Here is a 14,764-nt window from a genome sequence, read left to right on the forward strand (position 1 = left end):
ACTCGGCCGCCATGGCCACGAATCGAACCCTCGACGTCGTGCTCGGCGCCATAGCGTTACAGTCATCGAGTGACCATATATGCTAGGCTGTTGGAATCAGCCTTGAGGGACGAAAAACAAACTGCGTGTGTAACTGGATTGGGAATAAAACAATGTGATTTGCGAATTGGAGTGGCAAACCTTAAACTCTAACAGCTTGCCACAAGTGAACGTCAAGTAAAATTGACATAAGGTTCATCTGTCTATCCACGCGTCCTTTTATTTAAAGTTAGGATCGCTTCTGCGACAATAGTGCGCCGATTCACGTGTGAACCCGGCGGGTGCGCTTTACGCGTTAGTCGAAATGAGTGTTCGACATGCAAGCCTCCTGGCAGGCCTGCACTGTTTGAAACCGGTTTGAACCGGCCAGGCAGCGGCGTCCACCGTAGCTGATCGACGACACCTTGAGGCACCGCGCCTCCGGGCCACCAACGACGAAGTAGGGGAACCTCAGGTGTGCGCTGTAGCAGACGTCGGGAGTGGCTACCCGGCACAGTCGCTTACGGGGCTTTGCCACGCAATTGGTCCAGCAGTCCCGCTGTGACGAGAACACGTCGCTGTTGTACGAAGGGCACATGCCAGACGGCAAGTTCCATTTGAGGCACGAATGGCCGTCGAAGTGCCACCACTGGCCTGTGACGTCTTGCCTGCGTGTTGCGTTCATTCGCTTTACAACTGTAGCTCTTAATGTGTGAAGTTTTAATGCATGTCGGGAATGACGGCCATCACGGTTCGAATTTTTTCAGTTCCTGCTCGTGCCAAACGCTCAAACTGCTGGCTTTGTACGTTTGCGCTTTACGCTTTGCGTAGGCGTTTGCCGCGCTACATCGTGTAACTGAATAGAGGGAAGCGTGGATTAAGAAGTATTAACTTCACATGAAAGGAGTGCCTGCCCTTTGGTTGCTGCCACACCTTCACGTACAACTTACTTTGTGATCCGTACCAAATTTCCCCTTTGCGTCATCGCTTTTATAATTTTTCGAGAACGAAAACCGTTTGGTAACTCAGAATGACAGCTATCAATAGTCGCTATGAATAATCGTTAGAGGAGATGTTTAGTACAAAATACCGAGTTTTCTTCGGTGTCGTAGATGATTCAATGATTTATATTCCGCACGATGTGAAGCTCTTGCCGCTTGATCAAAAAGGTCTACAACTTTCTTCGAGGGTTCCCCTTCTAAACAGGAAGAATAAAAATAGAAGGCAAGGTGAAGGACAACTTAAAGGGGCACTAAAGCCAAATACTAAGTCGATGTGTACGCGTTTGCGTTTTGGGCAAGCGAGAAACCGAGTCAACACAGAGCGGTGGATTCGTCGCTGCAGCTTCTTTTGGTCAAGTGGTGTGGACCGTTCGGACATCTCCGCGACATCAGATGTAAATTGAATTTGCTGCTGCATGCTGTTTACGCGAGTTTCGCGAGCCAGTAAAACCAGCGCAGCACTAGGCAATAACGAGACTACTGAAACGCGAAAGCGTGAGTGGCGAAGAGTTGAGCGAAAACAAAACCTTTCGACCGCCCGCGTCGTTGTCAAGGGTAATTTCAATGGGTTTTTTCTAAAATTCAATAGAACTGGACAAGCAGCATTGTTTTCGTCTCATAATGCAATACATTGATGTTTTTATAACGAGTGGTTGAGTTGTAGCGACAGAAATATAATAAGGAGGGCCTTCGTCACCGGAAAAGTACTTGAAACGTCCCGGAGGAGTCTCTAATCATGCCTTGCATTTATCTGAATTGCTCGACTAGTAAGGCTCTGTCCGCCATAATATTGACGCCTTAGAGGTTCTCGAGCACTAATCTATCGCTTTAGGTTGACCTAATATTTGTCTTTAGTGTCCCTTTAATATCACGCACGCAAGCAGGTTTGAGAAGCAGAAACGTTTGTTGATGGGCTCTGGGTAGGGCAACGAGCGTGTAATCTCGAAGGCCGCAGAAGTATTTCGGGATCCTGTCCTCGAATGACCGTCGCGTATGTAAGGGACGAGCACAAGGCCATCACACTTATACACATTTCTATGGCATAATAATGTACGTATTTTCAATGAGAATAATTAGACTATAGCAACAAATTTCTGCATAAACCTCAGAAGCTGCTTGTCGCATCTTTCGTTGGAGAAGAAGAGAAGCTGATATTGCTTTGTAACGTACTGCCGCTTGTCTGTGTTCTCTTGTATTGTCTAGTTCTAGCATCGGCTGCACCCCCTCACAGTCCAGCGCGGTCATCAAATCGGCTGTGTCTGTACTTCGTTGCAAACGTGTCTCTCGCTTGTGTCGTGTAGTGCACGCAACAGACAGCGCCGGGCGCGTCCTTTCTGCCACAAAACTGGCCCGACCACGAAAGTATTTCAACGGTAAACCTGAACCAAACGCGAAGGCGAAGCGATCTCACAAGCATCTACAAGCGCTAGTTGACACAAGGGGTGGTTACGGGAAGCTGGAGCGCTCTTACGTTTCTCATTCTTGCTATGCGATGCGTTGCACGCATGAATCCCCTCAAAGCGATAGCTTGCGCGAAGGGAGGAGTGCTGATGTTGTTCGTCTCTCGGGCTGTGTGTGTGCCTCGAGCGTAATGAGTAGAGCGTCAGCTTGGAGTTGACCGATCCAAGTGACTGGGTAATCAAATGTTGTGACTATGTGGGCCAACCTCGACACAACTACACCGTATCTGTCCCCGCAAGGATTTTAACGTGGTTTGTAACGCCAAATAATTCTCTAGGTAGTGCAGTAAGAGCATGGGGTGAGGTCATCCTATAATAATGCTATTGCGTTGCAGTCGCTGAGGCGTAGCATGTGGACTTTTCTTCCTTGCCTGCTTTTTCGGATATGTCGTCAATGTCTTGCCGACTAGACAGAGCGGGTACTCTCACACAGCTGAGACGCGAAGAAAGAAAACACGAAGAATTGCTATGATTTTAAGTGGAGGAGTTTGGAAAGGACGCCGATGCGTGGTGGTACTGGTTTGTAAGTCAGAAATTGTGTTGGTATTGTTTAAGGTGACCCCAAAGGACGTCTATCAACGTCTCAATTGGTAGGTGGAGTTGTTCATATCTTCCTGTCTTTGCAAAGCGTGTAGACAGGTTCATTGTCAAATGTTACGTTTCGTATTTCTACGTACATATAGCTGCACCTGCAGTTCCTGGACCGTGAGAGCGACATCGACTCGGAACTGATTGAAGTCGTCGCGGGTATGGATATGCTGGACTGCGAAGCAGCGATTATTGCTTCTTTTGTTGGAGTAACAATGAAGTCAACCTAATTCATTCTCGTGTAGTGCTTCAACACATGCAATGTTACTGTGTGCATGACATGAACACCGCATCTACACAACGCTGCATATGTATCTACGTTAAGACAGCATCACATAACGTCAACACAATTAGCGCAACCACAAGCACTACATCAAAGAAGCTTCGCGTACACAGATCTCGCAGTAAGTGGAATGCACATAATTTCTATATTAACGTCATATTCTCACGAAACAAAAGATGCGAAACCATGTCCTTACGTTTCGCACCTCCTGAAGACAGCATTGTTGAGGCAGCGGTCGGTGCGGCCCCTTCCGTCGACGCATGCCTGTCGGCAGCTTTTCTTGGACGTGAATCTGTTGCGGCCACCGATGCAGAGGCCGACCATGTCAGTCGCCACCGCCACGCAAGCATTTATGGAGCGCTTGTAGAAGAATTCGTTGCGTGGGCTGTGGCAGTAGGTGAAAGCGAAAGCGTCGCAAGGTGACTGTCTCTGTAACAGAGGGTGAACGGCTTTTACTAAGATGCGCTTGTGTTTGTTTAAGGCCAACTAGAAATGGTTGGGTTCGCGCTGTCTTGAATCCCACCGTCATACTAATATACGTGCATTAACATTTTCTTTGATCATTGGTTCTCTCCTCCTGACAAATGTAATTGCAAGAGGACAGCACAATCCTACAAATATACCAAGATCTAACCGCGACTTGTATGAAGCAGATGAGTTGAAACCAAGTCCCTCACCCGATAGGTTTCCTAATATGGATGGAATTCACTATTCTTTCCATAAATACTTAATATGTCAGCAGCAAAAGAAGTTACGTCGAGATGGACTTACACGTGTCTCGTTCAAGGCAGCACCCTTCGCTTTATCTGCATTGTTTCCACCATCCTGAGGTCCTATCACTTCACCTTCCTCCCTTTCGGTGCCAATGCTGCTGGCACTTCTCTCTTCAATTGTTTCTTCAACGCTGCTCTCGGTGCGATGAGATGGGGAATATACCGTGTTTTTCATCCGTCCCTGAGCGTGTCGACCGGGGTATTCCAGCAGTTCCTGGTGGTCCCCGACCCATCTCGAGTCCTCATCGTTGCTGTACGGTTGTCCCGAGAACATCGGCTCGACACCACCGCTCTTCTGAAAAGGTTCTCGCGGAGGATGAGCAGGAGGTCTGCTCCCACGTCCCTGCCACAGCATCGAGTATACGTCTGCGCCAACGCCCACCAGAAGCAGGGTCACCGCGACGGCCAGGACAGCCAAGAGGACGTGGCGGGGCATTATGCGCGAGGGCGGGCTCTCTGGCAATAAGCGCTTTCGCTTGTGGCGCGCCGACCTCCTGGCTTTGGGAGACGAGCGGTGCGGGCTGCGGCCACGGCTCTTGCTACCGTAGTTTCGGAAGTAGCGCTTGATCTCGTCAGGAACCCAGTACGGGGCCACGCTGCTGATGCTGCGCGCTGTAGAGTCCAGGCCATGGATGACGTGGCCCTCAGCGGCTGTGGCCCCGCCGCTGCTGCCGCCGCTTCCGGTGGAAGGGAAATTCGACGACGTCACTTCGCGACGCACGCTATTGCCTTTCGCAGCTTCGGTTGAAAAAGTGAATGACGGTGGGCGCTTCCCGCTGCTACCGTTTTCCCTGGTAATTAAGGCACCCTCTACGACGAAAAAAGCAGGAAAAGTCTCCGGTTGAGCTGCGATCATGTCGAAAGGAAGCGTCTGCACATGACAGCACGCCGGAGGGCCATCGAGCGAGTCGAACGGCAACTGTTGTCCGCTTCCATCTACCTGTAGCGGCGTTTGACATGATGGATGAGGCAGTGGCAGCGGTCTGCACATGCAGCAGGGTTCGTGAATTTCTTGGCAGTAGTGCTCCATCAGGAATATCTCTGCGGTCGTTGTGGCCCCATTGGTTTGGTCTGGGTTGGTGCCCGTGGGTATGGCTCGACCCACTGCGGGCGATCGGCCATGAATCGGGTGGCAGTAGGTAAAAAGGAAAGAAAACCTACACTGAATTTTGCAAATTAGTATTTATTTAATATCCAATTCATAAGTACAAATAAAACATGAAGATGAGAAGATCTGCTTCAGTAATGGCGCCGACCCACTACGGAATACCAGCTTGGGCTTGTTGGTTTTCCATCCCGGTGTTAACAGCGCAAAATGTAGACGAGAAAAGAAACGCAAAGACGACACCACAAGCACTGTGGTGTTTTCTCGTCTCGTCTCTCGTCTACATTTTGCGCTGTTGACACCACTACGGAAGATAGGTCAGGAATTCGGCGGTACTGCGACAAGATGACGAACATGAAAGCAAAAGTCATCACTCAAATAAAGTAATGCTCTATATAGTAGACACTCTTGGAAACAGAAGAAATTAAAATTAGCTGAGGGAAAGCAAGGGATTGTGGTAAAGAGCGCCTCACAGATTCTGAACGCAGTTTTTGCGGAATTTGCATATTTCGTATTCGAATTATACGTGATAAAGGAGAATGAATTATGGTCGTACATAGAACGATTAACATAGGAAAACATTAAGATGATAATCACTTTGTTTAGCAGAGGTAATCAGAGACGACTTGGCAAACGTTCCTATGACTTGAGAGGCCAATCACACGGCAATTTTGCATGTGTTCACGGGCTTCTCTCATGCTTGGAAAAACACTTTCATATCGCATGTGTTGAGCAACAGAAAGCTGTATCGGGAGCTTTTCATTTTGCTCTACAATTTTCTCATTGACACTTTTGATCTAATTATAATATTTGAGAAGTTGAGTAACTAATTAAGAGTCAATATATAATTAGGCAGAACGAAAAAAAAAACAATCTGAGTATCTCCAAGCGACGACAAACAACATTACCTTGGTTCTGTCTACCTACGTGGCATTTGCGTATCATATTTAAAATTTTTGGCTCAAGTTAAGTCGGACACCCGGTATAGTGTGCGTTCACTTTGCGAGCTTGATAAGCAATCGCGTTTCGCAGCGGAATTAACAGAATCATGAAACGAGGTGGTTAATTCATCTGGAAAAGTACGTGTGAATACGCGAGGAAAATATATCCGAGGTTTTCGTATATCGCGGGTTGCTTGTACGCAGCAACTAGAAAATTGGGAAGCCATCCAAAGGCCATGTGGTCTCGTAAGTGACACCGTGCATAGTAATTAAAACTAGCAGTGCGTGTAAATAACCGAAAGGCATGCAAAAGTACGTACTATCAACATCCGAAGGCAACGTGAAAAAAAAGAAATGAAAAAAAAAAACGTCGCTTGCTCAGCACCGTAGCGTGTCAACAAACGCATAGAAATCGCATAACCCAATCTAATCTGCCAGTTTTTATCTGCCCTGTTCGCGTGTCGTTGCTGATGGTACAAATCCGCTTGCGCAATACACGGCTCCACTAAATTCGTTGCACTCTTCAGGGCTTGCTGAGCTACAGACGCCATTTCCCAAAACAAACGCACGAAATAGCTCTCGCAGCTGCTGACACAACCTCGACGAAAAATCGCAGAGATCGCTGCGACGTACGACCAACCAGGGGCGGGGGATCGACACTTCCGAATGCGATGTCCGTCATCGCATGCGAGTGAAATCGCACTTGCGGTGCGAAGAAAAGCGCTTGATGTGAAACACGCTTCAAACCTATTACCGGTTTCAGTTTTTTATTGTAAAAGAGACGTGAATACACTGAGAGCTGGGTTCAATTTTGGCCGTCGCTCTGATGGAAATCGCGCCGTCGCCGACGCGCATGTGAAAACTGGCAGCGAAAGGCCCTCAGCGACGAATTATTTCGCTCTAATTGCAGCACGTGAAACAGCGTTCAGGCATTTCTCATCGCTCGCTCTGCTACGCCGCGCCATGCACTTCGGAGGGCATACGCGCAGCCTTCGCGGCGGCGGCGCGAGAATGCGCCGAGCGTTGGAGGAGCCTTTATGCAGCACACGCTCATACATAACTCGTTTCGACGGTGGCAATACATTGTGTCGCTACATGGATTCATGCTAACACATGATCTGTTAGTATTAAATGATTATCGCAAACTCATATACCCATCACTTATACAACACGCGAAGAAAAAGGGACGATGAAAACCCTTTAGGTTCACTTTTGAACCCTATTATGAGAAAATTCCGTAAATCCGAAGCAATAATGGCCTAGAGATAACCATCAAAGGAACAGAAGAAAAAAAAATTGGATAAATTATGCAGATTCAACGCACACCTTGGAGTCTGAATCTAAGCTTTCGTAAAGGGGTTAATAAAATGCTATAAACTTGCCCATTTTATTTCCGAGTCTTTGGCGTAGAGGAAACTGGCGCGAGCGTGTGCTCTCGCGTACATTTGCTATACGCTATGTGCCAAATTTCATAGAAGCTTGCATGTCCTAATTTCATTATTTTAAGTGTACCAGTAGATTCTCGGCCAGGCTCCCGTTGTGGGCATGTGCCATAATATGGACATCATGTTCAACAAACGGACAGGCTTCTTGGCCGACCCGTTCTTGTAAGCATGTGCCATAGCACGGGAGTCAGTCATGAGCACGCGTCGATCATCTGAAAGAGCTTGTTTGCATGGGCATGTGCATAACGCCAGCAGTCAATACATTTGTCTTTAAGCTGCATGTTTGCATTTTCCAGGTTGAAACAACGTTTTATGAAAAGAGGAGTATATGTACCGTGGAATGCATATCGTAGACTTTGTAAGCAACCCGAGAAAATATAAAACTTTTATTCTTTGTCGTGACGCATTTTATTTTTGGAACATCATTTACAAAGAATTATAAAAAAAAACTTCCTCCCCGGTATCCGGTTCTTCCTTCCAAAAAGACAATCAGTAACATCATATGGAATGTTTGTTATTAGGACTCTATTCATTATGGCGAAGTCGCATAATGGACAGACAATGCAAGCCACCCCTCTCGACATGGTCCGTCGTTAGAGAAGGAGCTCCTCAAGTGCGTAATGGGGTGGGCACCTTTGACCCCGTTCCTGAGTAGATTTCACATATGGACGCTTGCCCTTGTTTGCGCAATGTACGAACTTTCATTGGACTGCGTAGCATGCGTGCGATTCTATTTCGCGTTGTCTAAATGTAACGCAAATAATTTTCGCATGACATTACTCATACTTCAATGGAATAAAGAAAATTAAGAAAGAGCGCGATTGATGGCCTAATAGTTTGAGAATCGGGGGACATGGTTCGAATCCCGTCGGCGGACAAATTTTACTTTTTATTTTTTTAAGTTAATGCGAATTTACTCCTCGAGAACCCGACCGACGACAGACTTACCAACCCAGGCGAGAACATGGAATGGTAGGCAAAGAAAGCTTCGCCCACGTTTTTAAAGTGAGAATACATAGGGAAGAGAGAAACAGCGCAATGACACTTGTGGAATTCCACAGAGGTCTACGCCTATATTTTAGAGAGGATGAGAACCGGAGTAAAAGGCAAATTTTCATGTATGGCATCGTCGCTCCGACGAACTGAATCAATGTAGCGTCGCGCCAAGGGTCTTGTTGGTGGCATAACGCCGTCATAAAACCACCATCCCGATAAAGGTCAGTGTAGTGGCACTTGCTGCGGCGTCTCTTAAGTTGCAGGCTGAAGTAGCTCAAAGCAGTGAAAGATCCCAGAAACTCACACAGCGCAGCTATTTACTGCTGGTTGCGAAAACCACCGACCGCCATTCAAGAATTAACGCGTTGTTCGTTTCCGCTTCACGGTATTTGAAAACCAAGCAAAGCTGTCCGACAGGCCTATGTATAATAAACTGTTGCAGTACCGTCAAATTCCGCCAGCTTGATGACGCCGTAGAACATAGACGCGAAGTCGTCAGCGTGTATTTTCGGACCGCGCCGAATATGTTTCATTCACATTGCGGAACCAACGTTGCAGGAATACGATGCGTATGCTTTTTGTGAGGAGTATCAGCATTTTGCTCGCCGACGTCGCTCTTCTGGAAGCCATTGGTGACGGAGTCACCGCTGCAAACGTCCATCGACGATGGTCACATGCTTCCCGCTCCGCATACCTTCACCAGCCATTTTAAGACGCCCGGCCATTGAAAACAAAAAACAAAGGAAGGTTTACCTTGTCATTCGCGGCTTGCGCATTGAAGCACGGATTTCAGTTCAGTTTCAGTTTGTTTGTTTATTCAGACACACATTGCCTGGGTTGAAAGGACTAAAGGCAGATGAACTCTGCCTGACTAAGGTCCCTCCACCCATACATTTGCTCAGAAGCAGTGAGAATAAAAAAAGAAAAACAATGGCTTTGTACATTAAAGTGCCACAAAAAGATTTTCATGAACAGAAATAACATCGCGATCAGGCATCTTAAATTGAGTAACGGAATCACACAATAATGCATCAGCAATAAACCATAACAAGAACAAACGCGTACATAAATGGCAACATATTAAAAAGTACAAAGTTTGTGCAAGCGTTATACAAAATGTAACGTAACCATTCCTAGCAATGTATAACTGTTAGAAAATGCAGCAGAACACAGAGGTTATAGAACAATAAAAAGTTTTTTTTTTTAAGCTCCAGAACTTATTTAGGACAGAGTACCAGATAGTAAGTACATTGTAACATTTTTCTTGAAACTGTGGATAGAAGTACATTTTTCAATAAGTTCGTGGATATAACTGTTGTTGCGGAGAAGATTAGGTATAAGGTAGATCAATGTTTGATTACCGTAAATGGTTCTGAATACCGGTATTCTAAATCGCTCGTGTCGGAGATTATAGGGAACGTTAGTAGGGTAGCACTGAGCCATATAACTACTTAATTCATTTCCAATTTCCTTGCGAATATACAAGGCGAGCTTCAGATTAAACAGTTGGTTAACTGTAAGCAATTTAAGCTTGTTAAAAAATGGCGCAGTGTGTTCAGTTGGTTCCAGATTTTCTATGCAGCGAACAGCTCTCTTCTGTACAATTTTTAACCTTTCAAGGTTCGTTCCTGAAGTCGTACCCCATATTAAGAGACAGTAAGTGAGATGAGAATGAACTAGTGCATAATATAACTGGAGCTTTAGCCAGTTTGGTACCAGAGACCTAAGTTTATATAAGACAGAAATTGATCTAGACATACTGGCATGTACTTTGTTGATTTGCGGTGTCCAACTGAGGTTTTCATGAAAAAGTACACCTAGGAATTTAAACAACGGGACACGCTCGATGTCATTATTTTTAAATCTAACAGAAATGGTGTAATCTTCGCGTTTATTTCTGCCTTTGAATAAAATATATTTAGTTTTATTAACGTTTAATTCTAGCTGGTTACACTCAAGCCAGTATGAAAGCGATATCAACCAATCGTTCGCCGCGATTTCTAAATCTCTTAAACGGCTGCCAGAGAAAAACAAGCTGGTATCATCAGCATACAGAACTATAGAGGAAGTTTGTGGTACCGGCACGATATCATTTATGTAGATAATAAAAAATAGTGGACCGAGTATAGAACCTTGTGGTACACCGAATTTCAAAGGCTGCAGCTGAGATTTATACCCGTGAAGAAACGTATACTGTAGCCTGTCTGTTAAGTAACTGCGTAATAATTGTAGAGCTACCCCTCGAATGCCGTAATGGGGTAATTTTTCAAACAGTACATTATGCTTGACCGAGTCAAATGCTTTTCAGAAGTCTAAAAAAATTCCTAGGGTGAACACCTTGCTATCAATATTCTTCGCTAATTTTTCTTTGATATTAAGTAAAGCTGTTTCAGTAGATTTTTTTTCGCGAAAGCCGAATTGTTCCTTGATAAGCAATTCATGTTCATCTAGAAACTTGGTTAGTCTTGTTTTTATTATGTGCTCTAAAACCTTTGAGAATAAAGGTAACACCGAGATCGGTCTGTAATTGTTAAGATTATTGAAAGGACCACCTTTGTGCAAGACCGCAACCCTAGCTATTTTCATATTAACTGGAAAAATGCCTGTTGATAATGCTCTGTTGCAAATATGTTGCAAAGGTGCTGATAAAAGGTTAGCAACGAAAATAATTGGAGTAGCTTTGATGTCATCATTACCGGCAGCAGTATTTTTATTTAGCTTCTTAAGAAAAGAGTTTATCTCTAATTCACTACAAGGAGACAAATATGGAATTCGTAATGGAAGAGGATATATATTTCTGTGCATCTAGCTGAGTGCTGGAAGATGAATATCCGCCTGAAGATAAAAAGTGGGAATTGAATTTATCTGACAAAGTCTCTTTACTGTATTCGACACCATCAGTAATTAGTGTACCAGGGATGCTGTTCTGTTGTTGACCAATAAGCAATCGTAATGTGTTCCAAATTTTTTTGGGGTTATGAGAAACAGCAATAAACCTATTCTTGTAATATTCACATCGAGCTTTCTTGAGATCAGAGTTTAACTTGTTTCGAATTTTCTTATATTCAATTAGAAGAGAGATATCTTTTAGATTAATAAATTGACGGTACATGATATCACGGGCTTTTATTCTCTGAAATAACTCTTTTGTTACCCATGGTTTCCTACATTTTTTATGTGCTTTTTTCGCATAACGCAAAGGAAAAGCTTCTTCATAGCAACCTTTAACTTTTTGTAGAAAGATGTCGTATGAAATGCTTGCGTTTTCTTCCTCATAAACATTCCACCAGTCAACACACTCGATCATCGAGTGAAAAGTGGAGAGACTCATTTGATTAAAACTACGATAAGGTACTGGGGGAATGCGAGCGGGATGTATTTTGTTTTTTGGAACAGGAAAGATACAGAATACAGGTAAGTGATCACTCAGATCGACTGAAAAAATGCCAGGTATAACATCACTTTCATCATGACTAATTACACACAGATCAATCAGAGTTTCACTTAATCCTGTTATTCTTGTCGGCGAGCGTATAACATTTGTACAAGAGAATGACTCAATTATGTCTAAAAATTGTCCAGACTGTGGAGTGTCTGTTAGTAAGTCAATGTTAAAATCGCCAACCAGGACAATGGGAAGCATTGCAGAGGACACATATTCAAAAACAGACGTAATATATTCAAAAAATGCTTTAGCTTCACCAGAAGGCGGGCGATAAATTGAAGCAATGACTGTTCCAGCACTCTTAACAACGATTGATTCATAATGCGCAGTAATACCAGAAAACTGCGACAAGACATCATAGGCAATATCATCTTTAATATACAATGAAGTTCCTCCACCTCTACGACCTGATCTATAAACACCCTCAGACCTATAGCCGGAAAAGTGTACAACATCTTGAACATTCTGAAACCAAGTTTCCGTAAATGCTATGAAGTTAAAATTGTAGTCAAGGGATTCAAAAAATGCCTCTGTTTCAAGTTGCTTGTTCCTCAAGCTTCTTATGTTTGCGTGGAAAACTGACATGTTATCACATTTTCTGCGCAGGGTATGTACTAGGGATTTAAAAGAAGATACATCGTGATACATAACTTTAGTGAAGTCAGCCATGGAAAGCAGAAATCATAACAAGGAAAATTATAAGCGGTGCAATCTTGTGGCCGTTCAACGAATCTTATCAAGATCAGCTTCGCAATTGATGCGCACTGCCCGCTGGCCAGATGCCCTACGCATGAAAAGCTTTCCATCCTTTTGCCATGCGAACTCGTAGTGCATTTCCCGCGCCTTCGCCTTCATCATCCACAGAAGTTTCTTATTCTGCGGTGTCAAATTGTCTCTGAAATGTATCGCCAATTGAGCAGCTGAAAGCTCGTTTTTCTTTGCCATCCATTCATCGCGCATGACACGTGATGTGAAACGAACTAATATTACCGAGGCTTTGCCAGGCTTGGCAGGCAGTCTGTGTAAGGCCTCAAAGTCGGTACGGGTCAACTGAGGAAGGTGAAGTTTATTTGCCAGTTCATTCACCGTAGCGAGAAGATTCTCGTTTTCAACATCTGGCAGTCCCTGAATTTCTAGATTCTGTCTTCTACTGTACTGTTCGAGGGCGGCAACCTGTTTTTTTAATTCAGACACTTCCTGATTGTTGTTAGAGGATTCCACCATATCGATTCTTTTCCCAAGGCTTAGGATTTCTGCTGATTGTTTTTTCATTTCTGCAAGTACCATGTCGTACTGTTCAGACAGATGCTCAATGGAGTGTTCCATTTTGTCGACCGTTTCCTTAATTGAAAAAAGAGCACCCACCCTACTCTGAATTGCAGGTAACTGAGTCAATTTTCGATTAATTTCAATGAGCACCTTCTCCAGTGCTTTTTCATCCCGCAAGTTACTACTTGCGCATTGAGTGCCACGGGCAGCTAAGACAAGGCATGTTTGGCATTTCCATGCTCTTTTTGACGTATCATCTTTAGATTTGAAGGCAGTTTTGCTTATGCCCGAGCATGTGCCCAAATGGTAACTGTAGTTACATTCAGAACACGTTGGATTCACACAATTATCTGGGAGCAGCTCATTACAGACCAAACACAACTCAGACATTTCGGTTCAAAAAACAAAAGCTACAAAGCACTTCAGCGCCAAATGTAAAGGAAGTATACGCAGCAGTGGTGGTGGCAGAAGCAATATAGCACGTTAAAGTAGTGAGAAATTAAACCAACCTGCAAAAGCAGAGGATAGTGATCACTGTAGAGCCGTTCCGTCCGTTGCCACCACCACTGAGCAAATGCGCTCGACGAAGGCTTGCCGTCGTCTTTATGTCAGCACGGCGGTGACGTGGCTCATGACGTAGGGCTGTAGCTGACACGTAGTAGCGGCCGCTATCGGGAAGCTGCAGCAGGCAAGCGGTGATTTTGAAGACAGTGAAGTGTTCCAACGCAGTAACTGCAAAAGCAGAGGATAGTGATCACTGTAGAGCCGTTCCGTCCGTTGCCACCACCACTGAGCAAATGCGCTCGACGAAGGCTTGCCGTCGTCTTTATGTCAGCACGGCGGTGACGTGGCTCATGACGTAGGGCTGTAGCTGACACGTAGTAGCGGCCGCTATCGGGAAGCTGCAGCAGGCAAGCGGCGATTTTGAAGACAGTGAAGTGTTCCAACGCAGTAACTGCAAAAGCAGAGGATAGTGATCACTGTAGAGCCGTTCCGTCCGTTGCCACCACCACCTTTAAATTGCGTTTTTCATGACACGCGGACGAGGTATCGTGGGACTACAGCATTGTCAACAGATACACGAACGTACCCGATTCCACGGACCAGCGCGCAGATAATTCGTGAAGAATTTCTCTGGCTGGTCGTTCCGCGGTGCCATGGTGTACGCACACTGAGAATATAGTACGAGCATGTCCTGCCGACCTTAACGGCTAGAAGCGCTTCAAATGGGGGCGTGCTCACACAGATACAGTCGCAGAGTATCCTAACGCACCAGCCATCAACTGAAAATTGCTCGTCCCGTAGAGTTTCCTGCAATAATTACTAGAAGCAACTGTGGCGCGGCGATGGGAATGACGCCACGAAGGTTAGTGCACACTTGTCTGACCTTTGTGCTTGTGGCTTAAGGCGTTCTTGTTGAGTTTAATGGCGCATAGGCAA

The 14,764-nt window shown here is 45.0% G+C and overlaps 1 protein-coding gene across 4 annotated transcripts in view; it reads right to left on the reverse strand.

The window, feature by feature from the left end:
- Nucleotides 1–237: 237 nt before the first annotated feature.
- The window catches only part of LOC126516698 (uncharacterized), a 94,314-nt gene continuing 79,787 nt past the window's right edge, over nucleotides 238–14,764 (reverse strand). For all 4 annotated transcript variants that reach the window (XM_055064085.2, XM_055064087.2, XM_055064084.2 and 1 more), the window contains 2 exons: nucleotides 3,547–3,779; nucleotides 238–686 (listed from right to left, as the gene is read on the reverse strand). In XM_055064085.2, coding sequence (XP_054920060.2) covers nucleotides 335–686; nucleotides 3,547–3,779 — 585 coding nt within the window. In that variant the 3' untranslated portion in view covers nucleotides 238–334. The remainder of the gene's footprint in view (nucleotides 687–3,546; nucleotides 3,780–14,764) is intronic.

This window comes from Dermacentor andersoni, chromosome 1 (assembly GCF_023375885.2).
Source record: "Dermacentor andersoni chromosome 1, qqDerAnde1_hic_scaffold, whole genome shotgun sequence".
Taxonomy (NCBI): domain Eukaryota; kingdom Metazoa; phylum Arthropoda; class Arachnida; order Ixodida; family Ixodidae; genus Dermacentor; species Dermacentor andersoni.